Raw genomic sequence first — 24,273 nt, 5'->3', positions numbered from 1 at the left:
CTCTTTTAAAACAAAGCCGACTTGCATTTGTCATTAGTTGGCAAAATGCTATTTGAATATTTCGTAAACAATTGAAAATAATTAACGATTGTTAACAAAATCCTCTCTCCATTTAAACATGAGTTTCTAAAAAACATAGTTACTATATAGAAAACAGAAACTTAAGAACGGATGTGAATGTATTCTTAACTATTCTATATGTTCTCTCTACCAAAAAATGTTCATGTGTTTACGCTAATCATAAATATTTGCCATGTTATTATGACTGACAATGTTATAAATATGTAGTAGATTGATTTGTTTTAATACAAAAAAAAAAAAAAAAAAGAAACAAAACACAAGATACAGATAGAAATACTTTTTACTAATATTGTAAGAATTTTAGACTAACACGCTTGGCTAAAAATATTTTCCTTTTTTTTATTCGACTTTCATTTTGTTTTATGCAATTGCATATGGACACCTTGAAAATCTTACTGGACAAAAGCACAAACAATTATTTTTTAATTTAAACTTTCGTCCATTAATTTAACCTAAAATGATAAATAATCATAATTTCCAGGTTACTCTAACATTGTAGAAATGTTCACTAAGCCAAATTCTGACTGGCAAGGTTGTAAAACTATGCGTAATCGCTTAGCCCCCTCCCCCCGCACCCCAAAAAGCTTACAGAATTTATTTCCATGAAGAAAATAATAATTTTTGGTTAATGTTCTAAATGCTACAATGTCTCTGAAATGGAAAATCATTTTATGCCCAATTAATATTGCTCAAGCGTTTCTCAACTGGAAAGATCTAGCGATCCGACTTGCTGAAGGAAACATAGTTGACAAAGTAGAGCAACATTTTATTGAGGAGGAAACTAAGAAATGGCGGGAAATTCTAGCTAGATTGCTGGACATCATCAGGTTTCTCGCCAAGCAGAATCTAGCAATACCGGGTCACCAGGAAGACATCCATAATGATGAGAGAGATCAAGAAAACAAAGGGATTTTTTTAGAATTAGTAAATTTATTGGTCAAGTACAACATTGGGTGAAAGTAAACCTAGAAGAGAAAATCGCTACTTCTTATCTGTCACCAGAAATTCAAAATGAATTTGTAAGCATTTTGGCAAAGCAGATGGGAAAGAAAATCATCGATCAGATCAAAGAAAGCAAATATTTTTGCATAATTTTTGATAGCACTCCTGATGTATCTCAGAAGGACCAGATGAGTGAGGTGTTGCGCTACTTAAAAATTGACGAAAATTAAGTGACAGTGGAGGAGTCATTTCTCCGCTCCATCGAAACAAAAGGTAAAAGCATGGAGGACATTTCTAAACTGATTTTGAGAAAACTGGAGAACGATGGGATTCAGATTGGTGACTGTATTGGCCAGACATTTAACAATGCTGCTATTATGGCATGCCACCAATCAGGTGTGCAGAAACAAATCTCCAAAATCAACCCCAAAGCTCTATTTGTGCCATGCACTAATAATTCATTAAATCTGGCTTGTGTACATGCCGCTCCTGTAGCAGTTCACTCTGTTACATTTTTTGGTACACTGGACCAGTTATTCTCGTTCTTTTCTGCATCTATACATCGCTGGGACGTCTTGATTCAGTTGACCGATACAAGTATCAAGTGGACTATGGAAACTAGATGGAGTAGTTGAACAGATGCTGTAAATGATGTGGTAAAAAAATTATTGGAAGTCGTCATTGCCTTGAAACAGCTCACAGGAGAAAATGCAACCACAAGATCAGATGCATCTTTAATTCTCAACTCGGTATTGTCATTTCCGTTTCTTTTATTTCTGAGCTTTTGGAAAACTATTCTCCCAGAAATCAATGATGCCCAGAAGCATCCTCAAGAAAAGGGGTTGGATCCACAACAAAGTTCTGTCAGGCTGACGGCATTGAGAGATTGCCTTCTCCAGAATAGAGAAAAGATTGTGGACACTGCTATGGACGAGTCAAACAAAAACTCTGCTCTGAAATGGGGATAAACATGGAGCATCGTGTCCGCAAAAAGAAATGAATGGGTAGTGAACGATTGACATATGACGACTGGGATTTGATACTGAGTTGAGACGGGAAATGCTGTCTTTCAAAGACAAGTTGACTGAAGAAATATCTTGCAGATTTCAACAAGTTCACAATCTTGCAAGTAAATACGTTTTTCTTACACCGTCAAATCTGCTTGATGATAATTATGATTGTCAGCTCAGTGAAGTTGACAAAGATATAGAAAAAGATAAATTCTTTGCCGAAAGGAAGAGATTACAGTATTTTGGGAAAGCTTCAGGAAAAGACAAAATCAATGAACCTCTTGAACTTTGGAACTTTATACAGAGGTTTCGTCTCTAATATTGTGATCTTGTTGCGCATTTTCCTTAGCCGACCTTTTAGCGTTGCCAGCTGTGAGCACTCTTTCTCAACACTGAAACTCATAAAAAACTACTTTTGATCAAAAATGAGCCAGACAATGGCAATCCTCTCCATAGAGAACTTGTCGATAGAGTGAATTTTGATAGTTATTGATAACTTTGTCAAAAAAAGCACGAAAAGTATGTTTGTAAATTTTCAACCGACTTGATGCCTTGCAATAGTTCTCTCACAAAAACTAAATTTCTAGCCTTATTTTCAATTCATAAATACATTCATTTAAAAAGTTTTAAAACTATTTTTATAAAGGATTGAAAGATTATTAACAACAACAAATTTCTTAAATTTCATGCTTAAACCGAGCGATTACATACGCAGATTTCAAAAAGCACGGGTACAAGACGTTTTTTTCTCCTTGGGTGGCTCGACCTCTTAATTATGAAGAAAAGAAAACTACATTGTTCTATCCTCTCTTTGATACAGCCATGTTATTTGGTGAAAATTCGGACTTTAACAACAAAAAGTAAATAAAAATGATTTTATCATTTCATAACATTTTCAGGTGTCCAAATGTTCTCATTTAAATTTATTATTAGATTTGTTTGTGTAACCAATTAATTTAATTTAATATTTTTTTATAATTTGAATTATACGTTTTTGTTTGGAAAAACAGTATTTGGTTTCTTTTGTTTCATATTAGAGTTTACATAATTCCTTTCAGATTAATATTTACATACTTATTATTATTCAAATTATTGAAAAGAAATTGTTAAATTAAATTAAAACTTAAGAAGGGGAATTGTGTAAACATTAGTTCAATAAAAATAAATATTTTGAGGGCTTTTCAGAATTTTAAAAGTTTTAACAGATTTTCATATGCCAGCAGTAGGCGGGGGGGGGGGAGCAAAACAGGTAATCGTATACCAATGGCAGGTGATCATATGTCGGGGGGGGGGGCAAAACAGGTAATCATATTCCAGCGGGGGGGGGGGCAAACATGTAAGTGGGTGGCAAAAACTGATGCTATGCCAATGTTTGGTAACATTTATTTGTTGCATATTTGTCTATCATTTCTGTTCTTTTTCTGTTAATTACAGTAATAACCGTTCCAATCCCATTCTTCTTTTTGGGGTATGTGTACAAGTTTAAATGTAGATATAATTTCCTTTTTAATTAAGAAAATCTTCAGAATATTTTCTCATCTGGAAAACTCGTCCACGGAAAACTCATCCATTTTTGCTAGGTAGAAAAACTGGTCCATTATTGAATAAATATCGATTGAAAACACATTTTATGACCGTTCTTGAAGAAGAAATTGTTTTTAAAAGATACTACACCCACTACACTAATTTTTGAAAAGATTTTTACTTGGTTACTGCTGGTTTAGAAAAGATAACTGTTCATTTTCTACCTAGCTGGCTAAGTTTTTAGTGGTTTAGATTATTTTTAAGCGTTTATTCAATTCAAAAAAGAGACTTTCAATCACATAATATATATATATATATATATATATATATATATATATATATACTAGAAGAAGTACCCATCGTTGACTGGGTTCAAAAACAGCCTACAGAAAATGGACTGAGATTGATGAAAGTATGATAGGTTATGAAAAGGAGGGGGTTGTAAAGAGATAGGTTTTGATACTTAAAAATTTTACCCTAAGCAAAATATGATGAAAGTAAAGATAATTTTTGCGAAAATATATTTTTTTATATCAACTTTGTTTCCATTCATAGCCAAGAGTGACCAACAAAATGATGTTTCCTTACAAAGAGAAAATGTTATATATATAATAATATAAATATGCAAGAAATAAATGTTACCATAGTCAATAAAAGTTACTTTTATGGTAGAAAAGTTCATTGGTTTGTATTTTTAAGTAGTTTGTAAAAAAAAATTTTTTTTTTAATTCACGAACTGGTTTAAAAAATATCAAAATGGCAGCGACTTTGAAATGGAGAGCCCCGTTTTCAATTTGAAGCAATCTGAGCATTCTGTGTTAACAATTTAAGAGAGTTCCGTCAATGTAAGGAATATTTATAAACATATTTTAATGTTTTCCGTTATTTTGTGCTTGAGGAATATTGGATTATGGCATGTGTAGTTTATATAAAAATTTATTTAAGTAGTAATCGCCTCAAATTTCGTTTTAATTTCGGTTCGCTGAAATTATTTCAAGTAAAGAACATTAAAAACTATTTAAAAAAAAAAAAAACATGAACTGAACTTTTATTGACTATGGTAACATTTATTTCTTGTATATTTATTTTTTTGGGTAGTCGTTTATTGGCTTTTCTGCTAAACACTCTTAATAAATAATATCGACGAAATATTGAAAAACAAAGAAACAAAAACAGTTTTAAAAAATAATGAAGCTTTACTTACTTTAGTAAAATAATCCGAAACAGCAAAATGGGATATTAAAAAAGTAAACACATAATTACTTTAGTTTTTTGAAGCAAAGAATCGATATAAATATGAATAAGAAGAAAATGGTGCCCTTTTCAAGCAGAACAGCTTTGTTTCAGTTTTACAGTCTTGAACGGTGTAGTATTGTGCCGTCAGATTCAGGGTTGTACTATTGTAATGTAAAGAACATACAGAAAGGGTTGTAATCAACTGAATTCCTTCTAGTAGACTGACAAAAAAAGCTTAAACAGATATATAAATAAAAATAAAAACGTTATGTAAATTTTTTAAAAAGACATGTAATCACATGAGTTGGATTTTTTCCTTCTTTTGACACGATAACAAGTAACGTTCTTATTTATGATTATTTATCTATTTATCTATTTTCGAAAGTGTGCTACATGCAAGTGGAGAAGGAAAAAAACAGTTATGCAAAATTTGTGTTGAGAATTGTCTATAGTTCCGACTTTTTTATTTTGGCTTTCACTTTAATAAGAACGTGAATTTATGAGGTGAATTTATTTGACACAATATGGTTCAATTCAAAAAAATAAATAAAAGCTAACGTGAATTAAGATTAAAGTTAAGGTGTTATTGTGGACCCTCACCCCCTTTTAAAAAACCTTGTTAAACTTTGTGACATATTTACATTCTATGGAGGTCAGGCGCGAACGAACACCCCATAATTTTATTATATCATATTTCTTCAAACTGAAACGTAATTATCAAAGTATACTTACGCAAATAGATATGAAAAGTCTTTGTTAAAGTTTGTGCCATATTTCCATGGAGTACAGGCACGAACGCAGACCCCACAATTTTATTATACCATCCTTATTTAAGTTGAAACATACTTATCAAAGTATTCTTATGTACATCTATATCAAACACCCTTGTAAACGTTTTTTTTTCATTTTTTTATTTCCATACTTTGGGGGCCAGGCGCGAACACAGACCCCACAATTTTTATGAACCACTGTTCTGCCAGATCAAACATACCCATTCCTGATCCTCGATACATCTTCTATCCTTATATGGAATCAGTTTTTTAAAATAGTTAACCATATAGGAGCCTATTCATGACCACACACACACACACACACAGCTTTATATTATAGATACATATATATATATATATATAAAATATTTATACTTATTAATGTTTTAAAATAAGTCAAACAACTAACAACTTAGCCAGCTAGGTAGAAAAATCGATTTTGTCCTTTTTTAAAACAACTTTTAATAAGTATAAATATTTTTTTAAAATATTATGCGGTCTGGAGTCTCTTTTTGGAACTGAATAAACGCTTTAAAATAAGCTATACCACTAAAAACTTAGCCATCTAGGTAGAAAACGAACAGTTAGTAAATCGATTTTATCTTTTTTAAAAGATCAGTAAAAAATATAAATATATTATAATATTATGGCAATATCTCCCTCAAGAACAGTCATAAAATGTGTTTTCAATCGATATTTATTAAATAAAGGACCAGTTTCCAACAAAGCAAAAATGGACAGGTTTTCTGTGGATGATTTTTTTTTTTTTACATGGAGGTCACTACTTATCAAGGCCCAGAAGCCACTCGGGGATAAGGGTTATTGCATATACAGTAATCAATGGGATAGTGTTGTAGTATTCATTAGTATTGGAGATTTGATAAAGTGTCATTACTTAAGGGGGCGGTTCATCAGGAATTTGTTCATGTTGGACGTGAAGACATCCAAGTTGAAGTCACGTGGGAAAAAGGCAAGCAGTAGAGAGTTCCACAGGCATGCACTTCTAAGAAAGAAGCTTTGTTCATAGAATCTAAATTTTGATTTAGGCACAGATAAAGAGTGGGGAAAATTATTGACAGTGGTTTCAGCTAGATGGGTGTTTATCGTGAAAGATTGGCAAGGGGGGACCAGAGATTGGAGCTCAGACGAGCAATTGCCATGGAAATAACGATAAAACAAAGATAGGCTCACAACGTCTCTTCTCTGGGAGAGAGGTTGCAGGGAAGAGAAAAGGGCATCCTCCACTAAGCCATAAAGTCTATTCTGTACTCTGTCAAGGCAGGATAGGCTGTTTTTAGCAGCTAAAACATCAATATACAGCTGGTGCCAATGAAGTTTGAAAGGCATTTCCAGAGAATTTTAAACTTTTAATAATCAAGTGAACTCCCTCAAATGGGGGCATATAGACATTTAGCAAATAGATGTAAAAAGTTTCCAAACAAAATAGGGAAGTTATCTCTCAATAAATGACCAATAAATAAAATAAATTAAACCGTGTGAATCAATGTTAAATCTGTAATTAAGATTTATAACCCATTCTGTGGCCCTTCTCAGTTTTATGTTGTAAATGAACAACTTCTAATAAAATACAATTTGTGCTTGTTTCATTTTTTTATTGTCAAAAAAAAAAAAAACAGAATCAGTTTGGAATCAGAAATTAGGCTATAATTTTTCTGATACCAATTCTGATACCCCCAAAAGTTCTGATTTTTCCGATTCCCAATTCCGATTCTGATTAATCATCCCAACACTAGTTAGTAGTGCTGTAAGGGAAAATGGCATTGGCTACTAGGAATACCAAAGTCATTCGAATATATAAAGAGAGCTCATCTTATGTTTGAAACCTATCATGTATTCGAGAGATCACTATAAATCATGAATAAAACACTCTTTGATTGCATGTTCTTTTATGTTGTTTTGCAAGTCTTGTTTATAAGTTTGTCAATAAATAAATAAAATGTATATATTATATTCTGTGTGCACCATATCATTGGGTTTTAGTAGATATGCTTTCCCTTACAGAATGATAAACATAAAGAAAATAAATACTGATACGACCATTATTAGTCCTATTTTGGGGATTATCTGCCCTTTCTTAACTATCCATTCTTGTATTGTGTTCATTGAATTTGAAATTTAAGTGTCTGCGATGGGCAGTTGTTGACACATAGTCAGCATGGTTGTTGCAATATTTTGGTTCTATAATGGGGTATGATCCCACACAGTTGGACGATTCTATTTATAAACGATGCTGCTAAGAACTGACGAATCAAATTAATTCACGTTCTGCTACCAACCAATCAGAAACCAGAATTGCTTCATAAATATTAAACCTTTTCTGGAGCAATTTCACATGTTCTTTTCCCGGGTTTCGACACGGTAAGAATATTTTGTTCTGTGGAACTGTCTACTACAAACAAGTCACCTACCAGGACTTGTGTGTAACAGCGAACCATCTGAAACTGTTCTGAAACTCAAAATGGCTTACACTTCTAGAGGTTATGGGCCCAGTGTGTGTCTTTATTTCGATGGATCCGAATCAAAATTCGAATTGTGGCAACTTAAATTTCTAGGATATCTACAAATCTAAAAGCTACACAAAGTACTACAAACACAACCTGAAAACAGAAACGACCCCGAATTCATTGAAAAGAATGCAACTGTCTTTGCGGAATTAATACAGTGTTTAGATGACCGAAGTCTATCACTGGTAATGAGAGAAGCCCAGAACGACGGCTGCAAAGCATTAAACATATTGAGAGAGCATTATTTATCCAAAGGAAAACTCAAAATTATTTCTTTATACACTGAACTGACCTCTCTAAAACGAATGGAAGCCGAAACTATTACTGATTATATTATAAGAGCTGAGACAACTGCAAATTCTTTAAAAATGTCTGGTGAAGTTATAAGTGACAGTCTGTTAATTTCCATGGTCCTTAAGGGATTACCGAGTGATTTCAAGCCATTTACCACCGTGATAACCCAGAAAGAAAAACCCATGACTTTTAGCCAATTCAAGGTAGCACTCAGAAGTTACGAAGAAACTGAAAAAATGATCACAGAAAAAAACGAATCCACAAATATCATGAAATTTAAAAATACACACATAAAAACACCAAAATCGAATTATACCCATGCCAGGAATAAAAAACGCAACTTTGCCAAAAGTAAGTTTTTTCCTTAGAAAAGTACAAAAATTATTCGCTATAATTGTGGACGACCTAATCACAAGAGTTTCCAATGTAGATATAGGACTCAAAATGGCGACTACATTAAAAATGTAGAGAGCTCTGTTAGCGAACATACATTTTTATTTTCGTGTACATTTGATGCTTCAACAAACAATAATAATAATTACTGCAAGTTGCATCACAATATGACCTAAACATCCATCAAATGGACGTAAAAAATGCTTATTTGAATGCCCCAATAGACTGTGAAATTTATATTACCCCTCCAGAGGGATTTATAATGAAAAATAAAAATAGCGTATAGCGATTTAACAAGTCATTATATGGTCTAAAGCAGAGTGCTCAGTGTTGGAACACAGTATTTCATGATTATATTATTAAACAACAATTTAGACAATGCGCTGTAGACCCCTGTTTATATACCCAACACAAAGACGATAAACTACTGACTTTGGTTTTGTGGGTCGATGATATTTTAATCGCATCAAATTGTGACATAATGTTATCTGATGTTAAGAACAAATTAAGTAAAAGATTCAAAATGACCGATCTTGGCAAAATATCCTGGTTTCTGGGGATAGAATTTACTCAAAGCAAAGGACTTGTTACGATGACTCAATCGAGGTACATCGACAAAATACTATTAAAATTTGGAATGGGAGAGTGCAAGAAACGCTCTACACCGGTCGAAAATGATATTAATAAAAATATACACACAGAATCTGAAATAATAAATGACACACAATATCGCGAAATTATAGGTAGTCTTATATATTTAATGACTGCAACCCGGCCCGACATATGCTATACAGTAACAAAACTGTCACAAAAATTATCACGACCGACAATGAAGGATTTAAACAGAGCTAAACAAGTCCTACGTTATTTAAAAGGAACCAAAGAACAGAAGTTAGTATTTAGAAAATCAAGAAATCCCCTAAAATTAGAAGGTTTTTCGGATTCAGATTGGGCAAACGACGAAGATCGCAAGAGTGTATCTGGATATTGTTTCAGACTCTCAGAAAATGGGCCTATTATTTCATGGAAATCTAAAAAGCAACAGATTGTATCTCTCTCTACGTGTGAAGCAGAATTTATCGTGATCACACACATGACCCAGGAAGCACTCTATCTTAAAAATATCCTAAAGACTATTTTAGAGCCAGAATTAATTACAAGCCCCATAGTAATTAATTATGATAATCAAACCAGTATAGTCTTAGCACAGAACACGATAATCAACCAAAGATCTCAGCATCTATATTTTTATAAAGTAATAGGGTTCGTGTGTTTCTGTCTGTGTGTACAGCTATCCATCATCAACGAAATATAAAGGAGGTAAGAGGGTAGATCTCTCCTGGTAGAGAAACATTAGAACCCATTTTAGGATGTTTCTGTTATAGGAGACATAAGAATCTAGGCCTAATTTCTTTATATACTAGTCTACAAACCACCCCCATATCGAATGACTTATGCTCATTTGCATATCACATTATATTAAATCTCTTTAACTAATTACCTCGACCTTATTACATATTGGAAATATTCTAATCATTTCAACTGTACTATTTACAAAATCTATTTAACATTTAATTATTTAATATATTTTCATTTAATTTTATATTCGATTTATTTCACTTTACGTATATTAGCAAAACAATTCATTGGCGAGCAAAGCTTTCTGTTTTGGGATTGTATTGAAAATGTAATGGAAATTTCAATTTCGTTCCGTTTTAATCTTTTATATTTTACTTGCCAATATAATTGAAAGAATACAATTCAACTATCGTAATTTTATATAAATAAACAAAAACAAATATTTTAAAATAAAACTTTATTAAAAAAGAAATAATTTTATTTTTAAATGAAAAAAATCAATTTAGTAAAATAATTGTATTAAACACCCCCAGCCTTGTCAGCAAACCTGTAAACCTATAAAAGTTAACATTTCGAATGTAAACAGTGATTTTTCGATTTTGTTAGCGCTTGCCGCAATTAAACACAATTAAAACGGAACTAACTTTATTTCCATTCTATTTTTTAAACAACCCCCAAAACATAACGCTCTCTTCCAGTTATAGCCAATTTTTTTTAATTAAATAAAACAGGTCAAAATAAACAGATAAGCGCATTTTCTTTTACATTTTTCTTACAACCATTGTCATTTAACCAACTGCAGGATATCGTTACTTTTGTGGGGTTGTTTTGAAAATGGCACGGAGATTATAATTTCGTTCCAATTTAATCTTTCTGGTCGAGCCTATTTCGAAAGCGTGTCTTATCATAGATTTGAACTACAAATATTTTATTACATTTTGATTATTACTATCTTAAGACTTAAAGCTTATATTTATTTCATTTTTCTATTTATATATTGAATTAGTTATTTCCAGTCTTATTTAAACTTAGTGCTTTCTTTAAACCGGATGAACCTTTTATAAAAATATGAGTTTAACGTAAAGAACACGAACAAGGTTTTATTCAACTGAATTTCTTCCAGTTTACTAACAAAATATATAAATTTAAAAGAGATATAAATAATAAAATAAAAAGGTTATGTAATTTAAAAGAAATACACGTACTCACAAAAGCAGAACTTTTTTTACACATTTTTTTCTTTAAAACCATAACAATGAGACTAACAATTACCTAGATCTTAGTAATTATTTGTTTTAATAGAACTGTTTTAATTGTACTGTTTACTTAGTTAACCTAAGTTGGTATTACATTTATTTTACATTTACTTTTTTTTTTAATTATTACTTTTAGACTGTGACGTTTACACCCGGAAGTAATGAGTCACACGTAGGTCGCTTTTATTCATTCCTTTGGTCAAGATCAAAGTGTAGTATCTGTTCCGGCAGATACTGCAAGCTATGACTAGCTATGACTAGCAAAGACCAGATGTGGGGGCAACCCCACATGCCTGACCATTAACCAGCTCCCATTTCCCACCTCTCGGGAGCTGGTCCCCTTTTTTCCCTTCCCCCTCCCTTCACTCCTCACATTAAAAATTGGCCTTGTGCCTAATTTGCTCGGTGGGGGAGCAAATAAATACCATCTGTTCTTCAGATGCTGCACTTAAGATAATTTGTACCAGTCAATGGAGGGGAAACCCTCTATACTGGGACAATTATTATTTTTGGTAACCAGAGTGCCCCCTTTTTGCCTACTTTTAGGGGAGCTGGTTTTTACCTCACATTAAAAACGGCCTTGTGCCTAATTTGCTCAGTGGGGGAGCAAATAAATACCATCTGTTCTTCAGATGCTGCAAGCTATGACTAGCAAAGACCAGATGTGGGGGCAACCCCACATGCCTGACCTTTAACCAGCTCCCATTTCCCACCTATCGGGAGCTGGTCCCCTTTTTCCCTTCCCCCTCCCTTCACTCCTCACATTAAAAATTGGCCTTGTGCCTAATTTGCTCGGTGGGGGAGCAAATAAATACCATCTGTTCTTCAGATGCTGCACTTCATTTTCTTGTTCTCTTTCGGTGGAGGAGAAATCCTTCACGACTGAGACAATTTTTATTTTTGTACCTTTTCTCCACGTTAAAAAACGACCCTGGTGTCTAACTCTGTCCCGTGGGGAGGCATAGTACATAGGTACAATATAATTGTTTATAATTGTACTATTCAGAAATATTATTTATAGTTCGTCCATTTCAGTTAGTATACATTTCCTTTACGCTTAATTAATTTACAATCATTAATATCGTTAAACAATTCCGTTTAAAACCGAAATTATGCCACCCAAACGAAGTAGAAACGAAAGTGAGGAAGAAAGAATGGAAAGATTGGAAGCTAATAGACTAAGAGTTGCTGCAATTCGCTCCAATGAAAACAATTCAGATAGAGAAAGACGTCTAGAACTTAACAGGATACGTCAAAGAGAAAGGAGAGCAAGACTGTCAGATTTGGAAAGAGAAACCCAACGTGAAGCTGACAGAACTAGACATGCTGTAAGGCGGTTAAATTCATCACAAGATGAAATTCAAGAAAGGCAAAGATATGCACTGGAAAGAGAAGCAATATTACGATCGAATGAATTATATGAGGTAAGTAGACGTACACAAGGTGAGTTGAGAGTGGCTCAACGACATCAGAATGAATCGGAAACCCAACGAAGCTTTCGCCTATACCAAGGGCAACAACGAGAGGCTGCATGGAGAGAGAGTATGACTTTGCCCCAGCAATTGACAGAAAACGAGCCAGCTAGACAACGAATGACTGCTTTGAGACACCATGAAATAGAACACTGCAATAGAAAAGGATTGCTCTACAACAAAAATGACTCTCTCACTCCAGCTGATATAGGAAAAATGGACAAAGTATGTCAACATTGCTCAGCTGTAAAATTTAAAGGAGAAACCCCTGGTTGTTGTTGTTCTTCTGGCAAAGTTGTGCTTGATAGCTTTCCACCACTGCCTCAGTTGCTTCAAGATTTGCTCTCCGGCAATGGTCCCATCTCTAAAGATTTTCTGCAAAATCTACGCAGTTATAACAATTGTTTTGCAATGACATCATTTGGTCACAAAATTGCGGCAGTACATGGGTGGAATCCTTCTTTTAGAATTAGAGGCCAGGTTTGCCACCAGATTGGGAGTCTTTTACCACCTGAAGATGAAACAGCAAAGTTTATTCAAGTCTACTTCTTGGATAGTCTGGAAGAGGAACTACATAATCGGGGACGTGACAGTAGACTCAATAGAGACATTCTTCAAAGTCTGACTGAATTTTTACATGAGAACAACAGCTTTATTTGTCAGCTGAAAACAACAAAGGAGAGGATTGAAGAAGAACACTTGGTAGAACATAAAGTTGTCATAAGGGAAGACCGAAGGCCGCAAGAAGAGCATCCACGGCGATTCAATGCTCCAACAACAACGTATGAGATTGGAATATTAATGGAGAATGAACCAACAGCTAACCGGGATATTGTCTTGCGTTTTAGAAATGATACATTAAAATGGATCTCCGAACTACATCCCCTCTACGATACTTTAATGTACCCGTTAATGTACCCCTATGGTTCTCCATCTTACAACATCTACATGAAGGCATCCAATGGGCGAAAAGTTACCCAACAGCAATTTTATTCGTACCATTTAATGACTCGGCCTGGAAACTATTTTCTCTGGTACCGAAGGCTATTTCAACAATGGCTGGTGGATGTGTACTGCAAGATTGAAACAGAACGTTTACAGTTCCTGAGGCGTGAGCAACAGACCCTGAGAGCTGACAATTATAGCAACTTGAGAGATTCAATTCTTAGGGAGGATGGGAATCCAGAACAGTTTGGTCAACGAGTTGTACTTCCGGCAACTTATACAGGAGGCCCTCGATACATGTTTGAGCGTCAAAGTGATGCCATGGCATATGTTCGGCGAATGGGCCGAGCCGACCTCTTCATCACGTTCACAACAAATCCAAAGTGGACAGAAATTACAGAAAATTGTCTTCAAGGGCAAGACCCTCAGGATCGTCCAGATATTGTTGCCAGGGTTTTCAGGCAGAAGCTAAAAAAGTTACTTGAATTTATTAAAAAGGGAGGATTTGGCAGGTTGAGGGCTTTCCTGTACAGTATTGAATATCAAAAAAGAGGACTGCCGCATGCACACATCCTCACCTGGCAGGCCCCAGAGGACAAACTTCTACCAGAAAAAATGGATCTCTGCATATCTGCAGAGATCCCTGACAAAGAGGAAGATCCTGATCTTCATGCTAAAGTGATGGCACATATGGTGCATGGACCTTGTGGACCATTTAATCCAAATTGTCCATGTATGATTGACAACAAATGTTCCAAAAAATACCCAAAAGAATTTCTTCAGTGTACCAAGCAAGGCCAAGACTCTTACCCCAAGTACAGGCGAAGAAAACCAGAAGATGAAGGCCAGACTGGTACAATAAGGATGAAGAGAAATGGTCGGTATGTTAATCAAGAAATAACAAACCAGTGGATTGTTCCGTACAACAAGGTCCTCCTTCAGCAGTTCAACGCTCACATTAACGTAGAAATTTGCAGCTCGATCCAAAGCATCAAATATGTCCTCAAATACGTGAATAAAGGATGTGATCAAGCAGTGTTTGAACTACAAAGAACTGATGGAGCAGCTAACCAACAAGGCCAAGTACAAAGTCACATTGTGGATGAGATCCAGCAGTTCCAGAATGCAAGGTATGTCGGCAGTTCAGAGGCAGCCTGGAGGATATTGGAACATCCCATCCATGAACATTTCCCCCCAATTGTACAACTTTCTGTTCATCTTGAAAATGGGCAGCGTGTCATGTTCTCAGCTGATACTGCTCTGGAACGAGCCCAAGGTCCACCGCCTGCCACAACTTTGACAGCATTTTTTCAACTCTGCCATGAGGATGACTTTGCAAGGGGTCTCAAATACGTAGAAGTCCCTGAGTTTTACACTTGGAACAAATCAACAAAGAAATGGATGAGAAGAATGCGTGGGGTACAAGTTGAAGGTACTGAAAATGATGATGTATGGAAGGCACCATGCATTGGGAGAATCTACACGATTAGTCCAAAAGCAGGGGAGTGTTATTTCTTACGCCTGTTGCTCAATGAGGTTGCTGGTCCAACTTCATTTCAAAATTTGTGAGCATACAATGGTCAGGTGTTTGAAACATACAGAGCAGCGTGCCTTGCTCGAGGCCTTCTAGAAAATGACCATCACTTGCATCAAGCAGTAGGAGAGGCAAGTGCCACTCAATCACCTTCAAATTTGCGAAGCCTATTTGTGATAATTTTAACAGCCTGTGAGCCAAGAAATCCTCTTGAGATCTGGATGGCTTTTCGTGATGTAATATCTGAAGACATTCTTCACAGATACAGGCAAGAAGTTAACAATCCAGAAGCAGATTTTAATGAGGACATCTACAATAAAACTCTTTGTCTAATTGAAGAAAAAGTTCTCCTTATGTGCGGTCAACCATTGGCAAGCTATGGATTACCTGCACCAATGCAAGGGAGAGATGAAAGACTCGCGAGAGAGTATCAACGTGAAGTTACTTATAATCTTGAAGAACTTCCCTACAAGCAGAAAATATGCAAGAAAAACTGACCGATTCTCAAAGAGAAGTTTACAATTCATTCATGGCAATGTTGGAAGCACAAGGTGAAATGAACAAAAACATGATGTTTCTTGATGCTCCAGGTGGTACGGGCAAGACTTTTGTAATCAATTTGATCCTTGCAAAGATTAGATCCATGAGAAAGATTGTGCTTGCAACAGCATTCAGTGGCATTGCTGCTACTCTACTACAAGGTGGCCGCACTCTTCACAGCACTTTTAAAGTACCCTTGGATACTCATCGAATGGATCAGCCAGTTTGCAAAATTACTGGTAACTCAGCCTTGGCAAATGTAATTAGAGACACCTCTGCAATCATTGTAGACGAAGCCCCAATGACGCACAAGAGTGCTTATGAAGCAATTGACCGAACACTGCAAGACATCACAGGAAACAAGAATCCCATGGGTGGCATTCCAACCTTATTTTGCGGTGATTTCCGTCAAATCCTCCCAGTGGTTAAAAATGGCACAAGGGCTAACATTGTCAATGCAAGTTTGAAACAATCCTATCTCTGGAGGCACGTTATAGTGAAGAGACTGACTACTAATATGAGAGCCTATATCTCTGATAACACAGCTGCAGCAGACTTCTCAAAATTGCTTCTCCAAATCGGTAATGGTCAGTTTCCTATCACTTCTTCACCTGACACAATTAAGATTCCAACTGCGCTTGGTAAATGTGTCGGTAATCAGAAGCAACTGAAAGACAAAGTGTACCCAGACCTGCAAAACAATGGAAAATCACCGGATTGGCTTGCTGAGAGGGCTATTATTTCGCCATTAAACAGCAATGTGAATCATTTGAACAATTCAATAATGGATGAATTTCCAGGAGACACAAAGCAATACAAGTCAGTTGATTCAGCTACTAATGAATATGAAGCTGTTCACTACCCTGTGGAGTTTTTAAACTCTTTGGAGATATCTGGAATGCCTCCACACATTTTAAATTTCAAAATTGGATCGCCAATCATGATTCTTCGATCCTTGGAACCGCCAAAAACAACAAACGGAACCAGATGTGTTATCACCAGATTGCACACCAATGTACTTGAGGCCACCATTTCCTGTGGTCCCTACAAAGGCGAAACCGTTCTACTGCCAAGGATCCCCTTAGTTCCATCGGACTCAGTACTTCCATTTAAATTCCGGAGACTCCAATTTCCTGTGAAGGTGTGTTTTGCAATGAGCATAAACAAAAGTCAAGGTCAGACATTTAACACCATTGGCGTAGACTTGACATCAGACTGCTTCAGTCACGGTATGTTCTACGTCTCCATCAGCCGGACAGGAAGTTCAGAAAAACTCTGCATTCTGGCTCCAAATCAAAGCAGCAGAAATGTAGTTTACCCTGAGGCTCTTTAGTGAAAAGTTCGAGAAATGGATATGAGGAAAAACTGACATGATCTGATTGTGGTAAGTTTTTAGTATTGAATGTGCAAGATAAAATTTAAGCAAGAGTTGAAAATGACTTCAATGAAAAATTTACTATGTAACATCAAGTAACCTTCCTTTTTGATGAAAATGTTTTGTGAAGTTCCTGATTGAATTTCAGTCACTACAAGAGGTAGTTAAAATGTTAATCACCTTATGCAATCGTTGCTCTTACAACATCAACTTACTGGAAAGGTGCCCACAGATTTTGGTACCCGAGTGCGCAACAAAGCTCCGTGCAAAGCATGGGTATCTTTGCTAGTATAGATATAAAATACCATTTGATAAAAAATGAGATAAAAAAGGAATCCATTATTTTGAATTACATATCATCAGAACAAAATATTGCTGATGTATTTACGAAACCCGCAACAAGGATAAAGCTATAACGTTTTTTCTCAAAATTTGTTGGGGAATTCGACTGAATAATTTTTTTTTTTTTTCACTGCCCTCTATGCATATAGATTTCTATATATCAAAAATACAGACCAGCGAAGTTCCACTTATGAGAAGGCTCTTACTTTTTTGCATGAATATCAGCGGAAAACCCTAGAGGTAATGCTCAGAGTATATAGATTTCTATATATCAAAAAAAAAAAAAATAGTCCTGGACAAGACGTTAAACTGTATCCATTTTATTTGTATTAACACTTTAACCTACTAATGTGTAACTAATACTTTTGCTTCAAAAAAAAAAAAAAAAAAACTCTTTGTAATTTTCCTTTTTGACATTTGAACACAATTAAAAATGGCGTCTTTTTAAATGCTAAAATTCTAAGATCCAAATGATTTCTAATTTTTATTATGCCTAAGTGAATATAAAAATATATATTTATTTTTGAGCAGAACAAACACAAGGGACTTCCCCATTATAAAAAATAGGTAGGATGTTGCAATATTTTGGTTCTATAATGGGATATGATTCCACACAGTCGGACAATTCTATTTATAAACGATGCTGCTAAGAACTGACGAATCAAATTAATTCACGTTCTGCTACCAACCAATCAGAAACCAGAATTGCTACATAAATATTAAACCTTTTCTGGAGCAATTTCACATGTTCTTTTCCCGGGTTTCGACACGGTAAGAATATTTTGTTCTGTGGAACTGTCTACTACAAACAAGTCACCTCCCAGGACTTGTGTGTAACAGCGAACCATCTGAAACTCAAAATGGCTTACACTTCTAGAATGCTGATAAAGCAGAATGTGACAATGACAGTAGTTGTGAAAACTTTCAGCTTTTACTGGTCAACTACTCTGCGGTCCTTGCTACAACATCATATCTGATCACGTAGATACACAACTTGTTGTCCGGATGAAGGGATCTCATCCATTGTGTACTTCTCCCTACACCTATATCTGGATGACTCAGTGAGAAGCTGAAGACATGGGAGATATCCATCAAGGAAGAATTTGCAATGCTCTCTGACTCACAAGTGGCAGTGGAATCATGAGTGGCTATCTTATGTGACATGGCCCAGGATTGCCGTGGTCTGCTATGGTTTAAGATTTGATTCACCCAGGGAGGCTAGCTCAACTCAATAAGTACAATTATTGTTCATCAATATACTTGGTTTATTAAAAAGGTTGATGTAGCTTAGCATATGCACTGACTCGTTCGGGAGTTTGCCGATCTTCTAGTGTCTCTCTATATTATCTTGACCTTATGATACAACATGTCATGCAAGTATATAAACATGTCTACAGTCATAGTGGCCAAAACAATGACAACTTACCTATAACATTTTTCCTCTCCACAGAGTTGGGCACAATCCAAGGGCAGGTAACCATTATTATCTTTACAATCTAATTGAGCTCCCCATTCAATAAGCATTTTTATTACGGTCAAATAACCTTGACTGGCTGCTTGATGAAGTGCTGTCGTACCCTCACAATTGGATCTGAAGTAAATGATAAATTGACGATTTATCAAATCATAAATGCAATATTTTTATCATTAATTGAAATAGAAGTGGAGGTTTGCTAGAAAAAAGTGAAAATAAATAAAATAATTGTACTTAGAATGCATCAAAACAAATAAGCAAAGTTGTTTACTGTTTAGATTATTATTATTATTTTTATTATTATGATGATGATGACCAGGAGGAGGAGGAGGAGTTGATACATGCTGGCATATGTTAAACAACTTTTAGAAATTGACTTTCAAATTAATCTACCTCTGGCCAGATCTTTATTTATCCCTCTTTCTCTCAACTTCATCCTTATCACTTCTTCCCACGTTTTCCTTGGCCTTCCTCTGCCAATTAACCCTGCTACCTCAACTGTTTTATGTCTACTAACTCAAGTGCTCTTATGGATTCTTTCAATATGACCAAACTAATGAAATCTCATATTCTGACTATACTTTCTCACTATACTTTCCAGATTTAATTTTCCTCTGAACCCATCAGATCTAAGCCTGTCTTTAAGATTCACAGTGCACACTCACTGTATTATTTTTAGATCATTTCTATGCAATGCTCATTGGTCAAGTTTCACTTCCATACATCATCACACTGTGTACACATGTCTGATAGACTCTTCCCAAGGTTGACAATGGTATCACTCTGAGTTATAGAATAACATGAGCGTATGGAAGTAAGGAGGACAAACAAAGTAATTCAGTTTAAACCTTTATTGAGCGTCAAGGTGAATAGGTATATATCTTCAATCAGAGCCGGAATGGTCAGCTGGGCATTAGGAAGGCCGGAATAGGGATCCAGGTGTTAGAGAGGTTGGAGTCTTGGCCTGATCAGGAATGGACAGGTACAGGGGCCTAGATGCTTGTACGGTCTAGGGATGACGACCGGACTGGAATAGGAGTATCGCCATCGCTGTTGCCACTAAGGAGTCGCTGGGACGAGTTGGGGTTCGCTGGTGGTATTCCTCAAGGGAACAAACAGTGATAGGTGACTAGGTACTTTTGAATCAACTGCTGTCGCCGAGAGGGGAGCTGCCGCTGCTGCTGCTGGAAAGGGTTGAGGGGAACAGCCGTTGCTGCTACTGCTGCTGCAAAGAGTTGATAGGGAACGGCTGTGGCTGCTGCTGCTGCTACTGGAAAGGGTTGAGGGGAACGGCTGTGGCTGCTGCTACTGCTACTGGAAAGGGTTGAAGGGAACGGCTGTGGCTGCTGCTGCTGCTACTGGAAAGGGTTGAGGGGAACGGCTGTGGCTGCTGCTGCTGGAAAGAGCTGAGGGGAACGGCTGTGGCTGCTGCTGCAAAGAGCTGAGGGGAACGGCTGTGGATGCTGCTGCTGGAAAGAGCTGAGGGGAACGGTGTGGCTGCTGCTGCAAAGAGTTGAGGGGAACGGCTGCGGCTGCTGCTGCTACTGGAAACAGTTGAGGGGAACGGCTGTGGCTGCTGCTGCAGGAAAGAGCTGAGGGGAATCGCTGTGGCTGCTGCTACTGGAAAGGGTTGAGGGGAACGGCTGTGGCTGCTTCCGCTGCAAAGAGTTGAGGGGAACATCTGTGGCTGCTGCTGGAAAGAGCTGAGGGGAAGCGGCTGTGGCTGCTGCCGCTGCAAAGAGTTGAGGGGAATGGCTGTGGCTGCTGCTGCTGCAAAGAGTTGAGGGGAACGGCTGTGGCTGCTGCTGCAAAGAGCTGAGGGGAACGGCTGTGGCTGCTGCTGCTGGAAAGAGCTAAGGGGAACGGTGTGGCTGCTGCTGCAAAGAGTTGAGGGGAACGGCTGCGGCTGCTGCTGCTACTGGAAACAGTTGAGGGGAACGGCTGTGGCTGCTGCTGCAGGAAAGAGCTGAGGGGAATGGCTGTGGCTGCTGCTACTGGAAAGGGTTGAGGGGAACGGCTGTGGCTGCTTCCGCTGCAAAGAGTTGAGGGGAACATCTGTGGCTGCTGCTGGAAAGAGCTGAGGGGAAGTGGCTGTGGCTGCTGCCGCTGCAAAGAGTTGAGGGGAATGGCTGTGGCTGCTGCTGCTGCAAAGAGTTGAGGGGAACGGCTGTGGCTGCTGCAAAGAGTTGAGGGGAACGGCTGTGGCTGCTGCAAAGAGTTGAGGGGAACAGCTGTGGCTGCTGCTGCTACTGGAAAGGGTTGAGGGGAACGGCTGTGCCTGCTGCTGCAAAGAGCTTAGGGGAACAGCTGTGGCTGCTGCTGGAAAGGGCTGAGGGGAACGGCTGTGGCTGCTGCTGCAAAGAGCTGAGGGGAACGGCTGTGGCTGCTGCTGCTGGAAAGAGCTGAGGGGAACGGTGTGGCTGCTGCTGCAAAGAGTTGAGGGGAACGGCTGCGGCTGCTGCTGCTACTGGAAACAGTTGAGGGGAACGGCTGTGGCTGCTGCTGGAAAGGGCTTAGGGGAACGACTGTGGCTGCTGCTGCAAAGAGTTGAGGGGAACAGTGTGGCTGCTGCTGCTACTGGAAAGGGTTGAGGGGAACGGCTGTGCCTGCTGCTGCTGCAAAGAGTTGAGGGGAACAGCTGTGCCTGCTGCTGCTGCAAAGAGTTGAGGGGAACAGCTGTGGCTGCTGCTGGAAAGGGCTGAGGGGAACGGCTGTGGCTGCTGCTGCTGGAAAGAGCTGAGGGGGAACGGCTGTGGCTGCTGCTGCTGCAAAGAGTTGAGGGGAACGGCTGTAGCTGCTGCTGCTTCTACTAGAACGGGTTGAGGGGAACGGCTGTGGCTGCTGCTGCAAAGAGTTGAGGGGAACAGCTGTGGCTGCTGCTGCTACTGGAAAGGGTTGAGGGGAATGGCTGTTGCTGCTGCTGCTGCAAAGAGTTGAGGGGAACAGCTGTGGCTGCTGCTGCTACTGGAAAGGGTTGAGGGGAACGGCTGTGCCTGCTGCTGCAAAGAGCTGAGGGGAACAGCTGTGGCTGCTGCTGGAAAAAGCTGAGGGGAACGGCTGTGCCTGCTGCTGCTGCAAAGAGCTGAGGGGAACGGCTGTGGCTGCTGTTGCTGCAAAGAGCTGAGGGGAACGGCTGTGGCTGCTGCTGCTGGAAAGAGCTTAGGGGAACGACTGTGGCTGCTGCTGCTGCTGATATCATTAGCGAGGTGATCTGCTCTGGTCGGCAATCTGCTGGTAATTGCCTTTTTTCTCTGACGGTCAGCTTATTTATACAGCAAGTGCGGGCGTAGTAAGAAGCATAGCGGCTCCGGAGTCAAAATGGCTGTTGTATTTTTTATTTGTGTTAGTTTTTTGTAATTAATCACACATCAGGGATTCGCTTATTTGGAGGTATATTCAATTGTATATATCCAATCAAAGCTGTAAACATTGCGAATCAGTTTATGTAGGAACCACGTCGCGACCGCACTCCGTAACCTAAATATTTATGTTTGAAGTACATGTGAGAGGGGTTGTCAGGTGTATTATTAATATTTCCACTCCTAATTTAGTTGATGCCGTTAATGTGTTTCCTGCCCGGATGATTTGCGGGTTATGCTGTTGATGTGGGTGTGGGAGTGGATGTGTTTTGACACCTCGTTGTGTATTTAATACGGCTCTGAACATTTTGCTGACAAAAAACATTTGTCTCTGCGCCGCTATTGTTGTTCCATCATTCCTCCTCGTTCTGTGCTTTGTTCATGTAACTGTGTGGGGATCTTGCGATATAACATCTGTTAGGTAGTGATCCAAAAATTTCTTTAACTTATTCCATCTACTTGTGTAACCACACTAGCATCCCTCCATTTGCTCCAATGGTATCATTAAAGTAACAAAACTTCTGAATAACCTCAATAGATTTAATATTTTCATTCACAGCTTTTTCCATTTCCATATTTAACAAGTAAAAACAATGTTATTATATGAGTGCCATGAACAAGTTAAAGAAAAAATTTAATTAATACAACAAATTAATTAATACAACAAAGTTTGTATTTGATCGATACACTACTTAAAAGCTGCATGATCTTGCTTGTCTGGATGTTATCAGATAGGTTTAATAAAATTTTTAGCATTGCTAATTTATATTAATGTGAACATTCTCTTCTATATTTTAGGATGCATGAGTTAATAATGGTAATTTTTATAAGGAGAAGTGATGAAGGCATCGTTGTTAGAGTCAATGAGTTCATCTAAAAACAGAATTTTCTTATTATTATAAGTGAATTTAAGTACAGTTATTTTGCAAAAAGGTTTTGTAGTTTTTTATTTAATCATTACTAGGGCTAGGACAATCGAATATTCTTTTTATTGTTATGACTCTCACGTGTGTATCTGATGATATTTTATATGCTTTTATATAGAGCGATGTGGTTCTTGGTTGATTAATTATGTCTAACCATGTCGGATATATACTCGAGTCAAAACAATGAAAAGAATATGCTGTTGTCATTACCCTAATCATTACTAAACTAATGATATCATCAACATAACATGCATAATTGTTGGGTTTAATAATTATATTAAATATTTTATTTTCAAGGTTGGCCATGTAAAATTTGCTGAAGATCAGCTCAATAAATGATCCTATTATGGAGATGATATAAATTTGGGTATAGGTGTTTTACTTATGGTCATTTTATGTATAAGAAACTAAAATCTAAAAGTAGATTTGTCTTAAAACGAATAGATTGCAAGACTTCTGGGTCGGTTCCAAAATAGGAGATTCTACCCCTTTTTAAATGCATGAACACCATGAAAAAGTTAGCATAAAGAAAAAAAAATCAAAAAGCAATTATTTTAGAATTTAAATCAGTTCACATATAAATTTCATATAAAATAATTTCCCATTTCTGAGCCATTCTAGCATTTAAGGGCAGTTAACCATTTTCTTTTTTGTTCTATGGGAGATAAATCTTGTACACTTTTGGGGAGGAGGGTGTCTGTTTTTTCACATGTTTGTTGAGACAATTATGTTAGTTTTCTTGGGAAGTGTGCGTATCACTCGGAGTTAAGAGAAGAATAAATTGGATCGTTTTATGTTAAATTTTCTGCAAAATCAATCCCTCACTCTAAATTAATTGTTTTTTTTTTCTTGTTTTAGAATGTTCACATGTAATCACTCTAAACATTTTCTGTATGCATATTTTCAATTTTTTTTA

General features: G+C 37.2%; 1 protein-coding gene across 2 annotated transcripts in view; it reads right to left on the bottom strand.

Annotated features, from left to right (window-relative positions):
* The window catches only part of LOC145246020 (uncharacterized), a 74,406-nt gene that overhangs the window by 19,009 nt on the left and 31,124 nt on the right, over positions 1 to 24,273 (bottom strand). The window contains exon 4 of one of the 2 annotated variants that reach the window (XM_080107838.1): positions 19,025 to 19,189. The exons of the other annotated variant lie outside the window; for it this stretch is intronic. Coding sequence (XP_079963964.1) covers positions 19,025 to 19,189 — 165 coding nt within the window. The remainder of the gene's footprint in view (positions 1 to 19,024; positions 19,190 to 24,273) is intronic. 2 annotated transcript variants of the gene reach the window in all.

The sequence above is a fragment of the Euprymna scolopes genome, chromosome 23, assembly GCF_053919585.1.
Source record: "Euprymna scolopes isolate OS-2025 chromosome 23, ASM5391958v1, whole genome shotgun sequence".
NCBI classification, from domain to species: Eukaryota; Metazoa; Mollusca; class Cephalopoda; order Sepiida; family Sepiolidae; genus Euprymna; species Euprymna scolopes.
The sequence above is the reverse complement of the archived record's forward strand: the minus strand, read 5'-3'. Positions and strand labels throughout refer to the sequence as shown.